This window comes from Rhinolophus sinicus, linkage group LG11 (genome assembly GCF_036562045.2).
Source record: "Rhinolophus sinicus isolate RSC01 linkage group LG11, ASM3656204v1, whole genome shotgun sequence".
Taxonomy (NCBI): domain Eukaryota; kingdom Metazoa; phylum Chordata; class Mammalia; order Chiroptera; family Rhinolophidae; genus Rhinolophus; species Rhinolophus sinicus.
Genome location: NC_133760.1, coordinates 53,731,488 through 53,742,918, shown reverse-complemented (window position 1 = coordinate 53,742,918; position 11,431 = coordinate 53,731,488). Strand labels below are relative to the sequence as shown.

At 56.3% G+C, this 11,431-nt stretch overlaps 1 protein-coding gene and 1 long non-coding RNA gene across 3 annotated transcripts; one reads left to right on the top strand and one right to left on the bottom strand.

Annotated features, from left to right (window-relative positions):
- The first annotated feature begins 2,025 nt into the window (after positions 1-2,025).
- Positions 2,026-3,943, top strand: LOC141567554 (uncharacterized). Its single transcript, XR_012490296.1, has 3 exons — positions 2,026-2,462; positions 2,863-3,748; positions 3,859-3,943. It is a non-coding gene; the product is annotated as an uncharacterized LOC141567554 (long non-coding RNA).
- On the bottom strand, positions 3,429-11,414 carry ASB10 (ankyrin repeat and SOCS box containing 10). Of its 2 annotated transcripts, none has more exons than XM_019712775.2 (6): positions 11,074-11,414; positions 10,000-10,267; positions 7,021-7,540; positions 4,327-4,440; positions 3,873-4,058; positions 3,429-3,736 (listed from the first exon to the last, which is right to left on the bottom strand). In XM_019712775.2, the coding sequence occupies exons 1-5, from the start codon at positions 11,342-11,344 to the stop codon at positions 3,873-3,875; spliced, it is 1,359 nt and encodes a 452-aa protein (XP_019568334.2). In that variant the 5' UTR covers positions 11,345-11,414; the 3' UTR covers positions 3,429-3,736. The 2 variants fall into 2 exon arrangements, with proteins under 2 accessions (XP_019568334.2, XP_019568332.2); XM_019712773.2 differs by lacking the exon at positions 11,074-11,414 and adding an exon at positions 10,421-10,942.
- Between the last annotated feature and the right edge of the window lie 17 nt (positions 11,415-11,431).

Below are 11,431 nucleotides of genomic sequence, written 5' to 3'. Positions count from 1 at the left end.
TCAACAATGGAAATCCCCCAAACTCGTGGCTCGCCAAAAACTACTTCTTACCCTCCCATCAGTACCAAGGACAGAAGCTGTCGCTGTTAAATCTGAACGGAGGTGGCTACTTTCTTAACCAAGGGACAACTGTGGTTCTCCTACTGAATCCCGAACGGGTCCATTGTGGGCAAGTGCCTCCCCTCGCTGTCTAAAATGGAATTCTAAAATTGCTTCTTTAATTGTCCACGTACTCTGATTGGCCCACGCTCGTTACTCCACCTATTGGGGAAGTGCTCCTACAGGGGAATTTTCTTTTGACCCTGCCCTCTCTGTGTGTGCCTGTGTTGAACCCCCATCATCTGGCCTCCCCTTCATGGATTGGGAACCAGCTCCTAGGATGCGAAGAACGAACAAAGTATTCTAAAGTCAAAGCTAGTAGCGCTATACCTCCGCCTCACTCCTTGGCGGAAGAAAGTCCACTGACAGTGGGCAGCGTCGGGCTCTGTCCGCGGGCACCCTCTGGTGGCAGCAAAGCGCAACTGCATCACCGCAAGAGCGGTGCGGAGTACGTCAGCGCCCCCTCGCGTTAGTCAGGGAGACGCGCGGAGGGCAAAGGAACAGGACCTGGTGAGCGGTCCGAAGACGGGCCGCGGGGCGCTGCTGGGTACTCAACTGTGAGCGCAGATTGGGCACGGGGGTTGTACACGAGAGTCTTAAACTCTAGCATCACGTGTGTAGGTTCATGTATGTTTGCTGTGTTCAGCTACTTGAACCCTGTGTATCTGTTGCGTTCAATGTGTGCCGTTTGTGTGTGCGCACATGTTACACGCGGATAGGTTGGTGGTGGGGAGGTCCGCGCCTCCAGTGCAGGGCGGAGTCCTCACGGAGGCGTGAAATTGGTTTGGAGCAAACACATTACGGAAAGCAATTACCGGGGAGAGGTTCTGGGCCCGCGGGACCCGCAGCCGGGAGGCAGGGGAGGACGCTCCCTGGCTTGCAAGTGTGTCTGGGTATCTGATCCCAGAAAGGACCTTCCTAACACTGGCCCGCGAAGGGGAGAACAAGTGAAGTCAGGCAGCAGGCCCTTACATTGACCACTCCAAACCGCCTTCCTTCCCTTGGCCCCTCCCTCCTTAAAAGGTCTCCAGATATGGTCAGAAATCCTTACCCCTTCTTATCACTTTGGGAGAGGCACCCACCTTCAGTGAAGTCTTCCTAGGTGCCTGTCCTATTGCCTGCCTTCTTCTTCACACCCTCCGCTCCTGCTGCCACATGTCTTTTTCATAACCTTCATTGCCCCTTGCATTTGAACTAATTATTCACACACTTATTTTTCAGACTAGATGGAAAATTCACTGAGGGCAGGAACGGGTGTATGTACACCCAGTGCCTAAAACCTGGGTCTCAGGAAGCAGAAAACAATGTGGATGGGATTCCACAGAGTTTCCATCAAAATGCATAAACAGGACTCAGAAAAGTCATCGCCTTGAGAGTCAGGATTCTCTTAGGACAGAGCTTTACACATCTTTCACAATCCAACAATCCCACGGTGATATACCCAGACCTGCCCTTGTCCCTGAATGCCAGATTCATAGACCTTGCAACACAGCCTCTTTGAGCTGTCCCATAGTCAGCTGCCACTGCATCGCTCCCAAACTGAACTTCTGATCCCCCTGCCCCCTGCCTCTTTCTCATCTGCCCCACCTTAGTAACTAGCACCACCAGCCAGCTCGTTGTCAGCCAACACACTGGGAGTCATCCTGGACTGGGCGTCCTTCAGCCCCCCACGTCCACTCCATGGTCAGCTCCCATAGGTGTCCCCCACTGCTTCGCCACCTCTGCCTGGACCCCTGCAGGAGCCACCCTATGCTCCTGGATTCCCCGGTCCTCCCGCGCGCCAGCCACTCAGCAGCCAGAGCGATCTTTTGAAACCGAAATCAGCTCACGTCGCTGCCCAGCTCTTCCCCCACGCACTCACACGGCGGGGTCCTCCTTGCCATTCAGGCCTCAGGGGAAATGTCACCTCCTCAAGGAGGAGGCTTCCCTGTCCCCCAATCCCGAACAGCTCCCAGTCACTCCCTGTCAGCGCCGTGGGAGTTCCTCCAGGGGGCGTCTCACTGCGCCCCTTCCCGCGCTCCGCTCAGCGGCCCCCATGGAGGGACTGGGAGCCAGGCCTTTGCGCGCCCAGCGCCTGCGCCGACGGAGGCTCGCGAAGCCTCGCTCAGCGAGCGAGCGGACGCGGGGCGATCTCCCAGGCCCCGCGCTCTCTTGAGCGGAACTCACCGACGCCCCGCGGAAACTGCCTCCTGACCGTCTCAACCTGCGCCCACGTGCCCCGGAGATGGGGCCCGAGAGGACGCTCCACAGCTGAGGGCCAGGGCCTGTCAGCCCGACCGCTTGTGGGCCTGAGCCTGGGCTCTGGGCGCCGACCCTCCCTCCCGTCAGGCGGTCCGGTCCTTGCGCCTGGAAGCCCAAACCAGGTGGGTCATCCCAAGGCAGGTGAGGCCAGGTGGGATGCCGGGCCCACTCGCCTGCGCCCTGCGTCCGCTCAGCTGCTCACTCTGACGCCCTGCGGGGCTTCTTGTGGTCTCTGCCCCGCCCCTGTCGCCTCGCATGGTCCTGGTCCCCCATCTCTCGCTCCCAGCGCTTGGCGGGAAAGTCGTGAACTCCAGCGCGTGCACACTCCGGGGCCCTAGGAAATCTGCCCAGCAACCCTTGTCGTCACGCATTGTAGTACATTTGATTGGCTGTTCTGCGGCTCCGTCACCTCCACCTCCCTCCTGTGTTAAACTGGTTCCCGGCTGCTGGGGCTCCCTGCGTGTTCTCAAAAGCCTAGTACTGCAAAGACCCTCAGGGACTCCCTCCTGTCTTGTTTTACAGATGCAGAAACGAGCCCAGAGAGGGGAAGAGACTTATGTTCCACCAATTAATGGAAAAGCCAGGACTAGAACCCAGGGGCATAACTCTCAGCTCAGCTCCTGCCATCACAAAGAGCGGCAGGACCCAGGTATACATCCCGGGCTCCCCAACTTACAGCACAGGCAATATGGAGAGCTGTTTTTGAGTTTTGTTTTTCTAAACCTGGGTGTTCCACTCTCTCCCCTCCATGCTTGCACCCACCTTCCCGTTGGCCTTTCTGCCCCTCACCTCTCCTCCTGGCTCTGTCCTGTCCTAACTGTCTGCTCTGATTCATCCACTGAGGCTCTGCCCTACCCAAGCCAACCACTGGCTGGCTGTCCTTTAGGCCTTTTCTGACACTATCACCTGGCAGCCGTGTTGCCATATCATGGGCCAGAGGGGCAGGGACCTGCCTGGGATCCCCCAACCGCTGGTGAACAACCAAGTGGGAAGGTGACACAGCTGACACCATAGGGCAGATCCAGGGGCGACCCTGTGAGTGGGCCAGCTCAGAGGCAGGTCTTTCGGAAACAGTACTACTAAACAACACAGGTCTGGAGACTTTAATGCTCATACAGGGTTTGGATGGGCTGGAGGGCACCTCAGGAGGCCCCCAAGAGGGGTGCATCACTTGTCATGAGTCCTAGCTCTCTGTCCATCAAACATGGGTCCGCCTGCCTCTCCCTGGTGGGAATGGCAGCATCCACTCTGCCAGTCGAGATGGACCGCCTGCTGAGAGGGCCACCTCTGCTCCAGTTGGTTCAATTCAGTCCTTGGTTCGGGGCACTGTGAGAAGAGGGCTGGTGCCCTGGGGCCTGGAGCGTCTGCTTTCAGCCTCTCAAAAGACAGTGGACATCTGGAAGGAGAGGTGAGTATTCAGGGGGGATCTGGGGGGCTGGCTGGTTCTGGCCAGGGCCCTGCCCTCAACTCTTCTCTCGCCTCCCTCTGGAAAAAAAAACCCTGCGGGACTGTCCACAGAACCCAGGACTCACCTAGTAGAGCACGTCCTCGAAGTCCAGCTGCAGGTAACGCAGCAGGCGGGGTGGCAGGGGAAGGCGGGACAGGGCGTGGGGTAGGCAGCCCTCCAGGTGAGCACGGAGCATACAGCGAGTCAAGTGCTGCAGCGACCGGGGCTGCCTCACCAAGGCAAAGAGGGACGAGTAGAAACGGCTGTGCTTCTGGGGACAGAATGCGCGGCTCAGCAGGACAGCCTTGGGCAAGTGGCACCCACTCCCCCCACAGGGGGAGGCTGGTGGCCAGTGGGTGTCTTCAGGAGCCTCTTAGGCGTAGGGAGTGTGTTTGGGTGCTCGCTCTGTGTTTTCTTCTGGGACATGAGAGGGTCTCTGGGTCATTTCTGTGGGGCAAAGTGGGGCGATTGACAGGGCTGCCTTTCAGGAGGCGGGACTCTCTTGGGGCAGGCTGAGTGGTTGTGTCCTGCAATCTAACCTGCAGAGTCTCGGGAGGCACCAGGCCCATGGCCTCCTCAGGAAGCTGCACGACACTGTACGTGTTTATCAGGACCTCAATGGTTCGCGGGGACGTGCACCAGCGCTCCAGCACCTGGAGGAGACAGAGCTGCGTCAGCGTCCCCAAGGTTACTGTACCCCGCAGGCCCCAGTCCGTCCACATAGGAGGACCAGACAGCACAAAAAGATATGTTGATGTCCTAACCCTCATACCTATAAATGTGACCTATTCAGAAATAGGGTCTTTGCAGATGTCAAGTTAAAGTGAGCTCATTTAGGGTGGGTTCTAATCCAATATGACTGTTATCTTTATAAGAAAACAGATGCAGACACACGAGCTGGGAGAACAGCCTGTGACAGCGGAGACAGAAATGGGAGCGATGCACCTACCTGCCAAGGAACACCAAGGGTTATGGGCAACCTGCAGAAGCTGGGAGACCGGCACAGAACAGATTCTCCCTCAGAACCTCCAGAAGGAACCAACCCTTCCAGCACCTGGATTTCAAATTTCCAGCCTCCAGAACTGTGAGGGAAGACATTTCTATTGTCTTACGCCACCCAGTTTGTGGTACTTTGTTATGGCTGTGACAGGAAACCAATATGACAGCCAACATTTCTATTATGCATAATCTATGCCAGATAATTTCCTTCGCACTTCTCCTGTGTTAACTCTCTTAGTCCTGTCCCTACAAGGTGAAAACTATTATTATCCCCATTTTACAGACAAGAGAAACTGAGGCACAGAGAAGTTAAGTAACTTGCCCAAGTTGTAGTTCAAGCAATGTAAGCCCGGTGATGTGGTTCTTAGCCTTAGCTACCACGCCACTCTGCTCTGCCGTCTGCCTGTACAAGGCTCCCAGGAAGCCTCCTGGAGCTATTCAAACCTGCATCTCTCCTACACTGGATGACGCCTAACAGCTTTCCAAGTGCTTTCACATACATCACTGAACTTTCACCCACCACCACCTAATAGGTATTGAGTACTAACTCCAGGTTAGTCCCCATCCAAAGGGCTTTCTATGTGTGAAGTCATTTAGTCCCCACACTAACCTTGAGACACACGCATGCTGTTATGTCCCTATTTTACAGATGAGGAAACTGAGGCCCAGAGAGATTAAGCAACTTGCTGAGGGTCACACAGGGAGTGTGCCTGGCTCCAGAGCCTGCACTCTTAGTCACCACCTACCTCAGAGGTCGTTGGGAGGACTGAGGGAACCCATGGAATAGGCCACACACCTTCGAACAGCATCAGGTGTAGTCAGCTATGCTGGCTCCTGCTGGTTACCCACTATGGTCCCACAGCTTTGCATCACTGTTAGGTCCAGGCTGTATCACATGCAGGGGACTTGGGTTCAACGAATTCCAGTGATTTGCCTATAGTCACTTGGGCAAACGTCAAAGCCAGGCCTCCTGAAGGCCCAGTCCGATATGGAGAACAGGAGCTGGCCGTGGTCCCAGATGGGCCATGGAGGCCTCCTTGTAGGGAGGAGCCCCTCACTGGAGGACAGGCACCCCAGCCAAGCCTGGGACAGCTGCCCGTCATGGGAAAGGGCTGTGGACTCCTTCCTGCATGTTTTGACCGGCACTCGCCTGGGTGAAGGGGTGAATGGGGCACTTTGCTGTGATGGCTCCCTCGGAGGAATGGGGCCAGAGAGGCGGGCGGTGAGGTCCCCAGAAAGCCATTTGCCGGCGCCTCCTCCTCCCACCCTGTCCTGACTATGGGGACATCATTAGCTGTCAGAGCTGCCATCAGATTACAGGGAATTGCTCGTCTCCTAATTATCTGGTGTTAATAGGAGATTAATTAGTGTTAATTGTTGATTTTCTTGTATTTTCCCAAAGGGGAGACCAATCTGCCGAACTCTCGGGCTGTTTAATTATTTGGTCTTGCTTAGGAATCTAGACAGATGCTTCTAGGTTTGCGAGTGAAGGGGAGAGGCGGGAACAGCTGGAGAGCATCCAGGATGGGGTGGGGGAAGTGGGGCAAGCTGGGAGGTAGGGCGGGGGACCTGTCCACGGCCATATTGGTCCTGACCCAACTCCTCAGAGAACTGGTTTCCTGCCCCAGGCCCAGTGCCCTCCATGACATCATACAGCCCCTCCAGACACAACACAGGATGAGCAGGGCCCCCTGCAGGGCTTCAGTAACACAGGTCTAGCAGTTGAACCCCCTTTGGGGAAATTAACATAAAATAAGATACAGACTGGAAATGGACAGCAAAAGTCTTTTTCTCAGGTGCCAAGAAAGCAGGGGCTGGACTGGGTGGTGTGTGTCCTGCTAAGCTCTCGGAAACCAGGACACGTCCATCTGCAATGGTCAGAAAGCCTTGGACCTCATGACCTGGGCTCGTCACTGCCCTAGGGGAGCCTCTCCTGTACCCCGAGTGTCTCACTGATGGATCTGCTGCCAGGGGGAGCTTCCTAAATGCTTCTTTCATCAGCTCACTTCCTAACGAAGAAACTGCTTCTGCCCCCATCAATCCTGTCTCCTCCTTCAAGATTCGTCTGATCCTTTATACTCTGGCCCCCCTGCCGTCATGCAGACATGTACGCACGTGTGCACGCACCCATGCATCCACGTGCATGAATGTGAGCATGTGTACACATGGGGACACACACACACACACCCCTCCGGCTGCTGCTCTCTGCCCTCCCTCTGCCCCCAGCCCTGTACCTTGGGGAGGGCCCCAGGCCAGACTCGGACGGCGCCGTGGTTGAGCAGAGCCCGCACTGCACACTCCGGGCTCTGGGCCAGGGCCGCGGGCGGGCCCTGCAGGGCACAGTGCAGGGCCGTGTGTCCCCCGTAGTCCATGAGGTTGACACTGACACCGTAGGACAGGAGCAGCTCCACAACCGCCGCGTGGCCGCGGCGACAGGCCAGGTGCAGGGGCCGCCGCTTGTCCTGATCGGCAGTGTCAGGGTTGGCGCCAGCTGAGAGCAGCAAGCGGCACAGCTGGAGGCAGCGTGCTGTGGTGGCTTCGGCGTCAGCAGGGGATGTGCAGCGGGTGTCACAGGCAACCAGCAGCGGAGTCCAGCCTTCAGCATCCCGGGCATCGGGGCAGGCCCCGTGTCTCAGAAGGAGGTCTGCCAGCTCCACGTGGCCGAGCCGAGCGGCCACATGCAAAGGGGTCTCCTCTTCCTCCTCGGACCGACCATCCACTTTTGCCCCAAACCTCAGGAGTAGCTTTGCACACCTAGTGAGGGCGAGACGGTGGTGGGGAGGAAGGTGGGGTGCAGATCTTCCCCCCGCCTTCCCGCCATTCTGAGCAAAGCAAACACGGAGGAGCTTTGGGTGGTTCCTGGTTCTGTCTGCATTCTGCAGGGTCAGCAATGCCCTCTTCTCAAGGCCACATACTCTCTGCAGGAATAGTGCACTAAAACCTTGGTGGCAGGAGAAGTCCCGATCTGCCATTAGGCACTTAGAACAGACGCCTCCTGACGGCCTTACACGCTCACTTGTTTTAGGCTCATAGCATTCCTACGGCCAGTTCAGATGAGGAACCAAGGCCCTGAGGGTGTGACGCTGTCACCCACATTCACACAGCTAGCAGGGGCTGGGGGGGGGGGGCGCTGGCCTTAGGGTCCAGGGGCAGCAGGGCAGTTGGAGGGACTGGAGGCGGAAGTGGAGTGGGGACTGGCTGTGGGCACGAATGGAAATGAGAGCAATGGGACAAAGACCCACAAAATCCAGTTTGGCCAGATTTGCCCCACGCCGGCCCCACGGAAGGTGTGTACAGCTGTAAGAATGTGCAAAATCGAAGGCTAAGGGTTTGGCGAGCTCCACTTTCCTCATCTGTCAAATGAGGATGATGGCTGAGACCTAGGCTTAGATGATGTTGGCATGCGCAGCACGTGACACAAAAATGCCTGAGAAGCTGTTATAAGGTCTCCCAACGGCAGCATCTGGTGGGGGCGTGGGCGGTACAGATGCTGACGGATCGTGTGGAAGCTTGTTATATTATCCTGCCCACATTCCCATGTTTCTGAAATCTCCATAATAATTGTAAATATACATTTGCTTACGCGAGACAGGAAGGAAGGCTCGTCACTGGGTGTGACGCCACAGAGGCCGGGCTGGGACATGGCCAGCACTAAAATGTGGGCCTGTATAGAGGCTTGCGCTGTCCAGTGCAGTAGCCACCGGCCACATCTGGCTACCGAGCACTGTGGTACGGCTTATCCTAACTGAGACACGCTCTACGTGTAGAGTACACACCAGTGTGAAGACGTGGTACAAAACAAGGATGTAAACTTTATCGTTTTTTGTAAGGATTCCATGTTGAAATGATAACATTTCAGATCTACTGTATTAAGTATATTATTAAAATTCATTTCGTCTGTTTCACAGATATTTATCCACCCATGTTCACAGCAGCATTTCTCATAATAACCAAAACATGGAAGCAAACTAAGTGTCCATCAACAGATGAATGGATAAATCCACATACAATGGAATATTATGCAGCCTTTAAAAACGAAGGAAATTCTGACAGATGCTACAGTGTGAATGAACCCGGAGGACAGTATGTTAAGTGATATAAGCCAGTCACAAAAGGACAAACACTGTTTGATTCCATTCGTATGAGCTACTTAGAAATGGTCAAGATAGTAAATTTTATGCTACGTGTATTTCATCACTGTTTAAAAAAATTAGTTTTGCCTATTTCTTTTTCATTTTGTGATAAGGCTACTAGAATATTTTAAATTACCTACATGGTTCATCATATTTCTATTGGATCACGCTGGTATAAGACAAACACATCTTCAACCACAATATGTTAAGTCAGTGGAGTTCTCTGAAAGCTGACAAGGTTAACAGGTGGCAGAAGGTCTATGAAAGAAGGACACAAGGACCGAAAATTTGGTACCATCCAGGGGCAAGGTGTGAAATTTGGCAGGTGCGCAGTCAGTAGAGAGAAAGCCTCCATTGTATGTGCAGTTAGGTTATAGATTTTCCAAGGCTCCCTTTGAGGGATTCCATGCTCATCAAAAAATTGTGAGGACTCATCCTCCAAGGTTCCCTATATATAGGGCATAATTACTTGGGTCGCTCACTGTAAAGAAATGTTCCCTATAGTAAATAATATGTTGTCACATTTCGGTATCTCCATCAGTGTCTTGCTGGGTTAGTTGGACTCAGCCCTGGAGCCCATTTGTCTGAGGTGCCTACTAATCAGGAAATGCCAGACCTGCCAAGTGAAGAACCAGACCTGCCCACAGGGACCCCTGCAGGCCCTAAGTGGGGGCCGCTTTCTGTAAAGCCGACCTGGATCACTGCACAGCCAGTCGCTGAGGGCAGGACTGTGCCTTCATTGGTGGTATACTCAGCACACTGCCTGGAACATAGGATAAGCTGAGAAAATATTCAAACATCCTCATAATGGACCCAGAAAACTCCCCAATGCAGGCCACGCAGCTGGCCCCTGTCACATCCCTCCTCCACTGCTAGGAAAGCAGAAACGGTCCCAAGTCAGGGTCATTCCCAAGTTCCCGAGGCCGTTGGTTGGGTGGTTGGGGAGCAATTGCATCCTGACACCCTATGTGAGCCCTGACTCCTCCACGCAGCCCAGCAGCCTGCCAGCCCCTGCCTTCCTGAGCTCATCTGTTTGTCTCCCCTATGAGTGGAACGGAGGTGAAGGTGACGATCACTCACTCAAGGGTGCCAGCCCCTCGGCAGAGGTGCAAGGGGCGTTTCCCATGCTGGTCAGGGATGTTGGGGTCAGCTCCTGCCGTCAGCAGCACGTGGACACAGGCAGCGTGGCCGGCCGCGCAGGCCTCGTGCAGGGCGGTGCGGCCCTCGGGGGCACTGTCTGGCTTGGCCCGCCGCCGCAGCAGCAGACGCAGAACTTCTGTGTGGCCCCGGCTGGCTGCCACGTGCAGGGGGGTGGTCAGCTCCTCTTCGTATGACAGAGACCAGAGTCCTAGGGAGAGAGGGGACATGGGCCTCAGACCCTGGAGGGAGGCAGAGCGCTGCCAGGCAATCGGGGAGGTGGGCAGAGGCTGGGACGAGGGAGCCCAGAGCTCCATCGCAGCCTCCCCTCTCCCACGCAGAACCCAGGGCCCCTGGCCCGTACTCAGAGCTCGGATGTTGAAGCGAAAGTCCCTCCATCGCTCTGGGTCGCTGGTGTCAAAGATGGAATCTGGTGCCAGGCCTGTGCTGGAGTCGGCGAGGATACGGGAGACAGAGCCCTCGTCCCCGGCCAGTACTGCCTGCCACAAGGCCAGGGCAGGTCCCGAGGCCGTGCAGGCGACGATGGGTCCCGGGCCAGACTCCGGGTGCTCTGCAGGCCCTCTGCTGGGCCCCTCCACCAGCCTGGCACAGAGGGCATGTCTATCATCCAGGGGTTCTTCCTGCCCCCTGCACTCTTTTGGAGACCAGCTCATGACGGCAGAGTGTGAGCATGTGGGAAGGGGGGTGGGAGAGAGGAGAGGTGGGGGCCAAAAGCAGAGAGAGAAAAAGAAGGAGGGACACAGACAGATGGAGGGAGAGGGTGTCTGCGTCCCTGAGTGGAGCCCGAGCTGAGCCGGATCCGGCCACAAGGTTCCCAGGAGCTATTCTGAGCTCCACATGACTTCGCTCCTGGGCCAAGGTTTAAGCAAGCTTTGGGGTGAGGGAGAAGCTGCCAGGGGCGTCTTCTTTTCCTCAAGCACTTCCTTCCGCATCATTTTGTGCCTGATGCGGCCAGCTGGTCCTCAGCCCCCCATCCCCCCGCCCACTGCCCCTTACCCCTTTGCTGGCTGCTCCAGCGAGCCTCGGCCGCCCGGCTCTCCAGCAGCAGGTCGGCTGAGCTGTGCGGGGGGAACAGCTCCAGCAGCCTCGCCAGGTCCCCAGTGTACAGGGCATTCTGCAGGGCCATGTCACGGCACAGCAGTGGTGACGCCCGGGGGGGCTCCCAGGCTGGGCAGCGCTGAGGCCCCCAGACTCGGCAGGCAGGGGCCGCGGGGAAGCACCCCAGACGGTGTCCCAAGTGGGGAAGGGAGCGCCTTCTCCCTGGCATGGCCAGTTTCAGGGAGGGAGAGCCAAAGAAGCAGGACTCAGGGCAATGCCAGCATGTGGGTGCTGGGCCCTAGCAAGGCCCAGGGTG

Bases quoted from the DNA above. Each gene is read 5' to 3' on its own strand.
- ASB10 (XM_019712773.2), bottom strand. From the start codon at position 10,730: ATGAGCTGGTCTCCAAAAGAGTGCAGGGGGCAGGAAGAACCCCTGGAT. The intron at 7,541-9,999 runs GTGAGTGATCGT...CGCCCTCACTAG, and splicing joins CGAGGGGCTGGCACCCTTGA to GTGTGCAAAGCTACTCCTGA. The intron at 4,441-7,020 runs GTACAGGGCTGG...TGTCTCCTCCAG, and splicing joins GGCCTGGGGCCCTCCCCAAG to GTGCTGGAGCGCTGGTGCAC.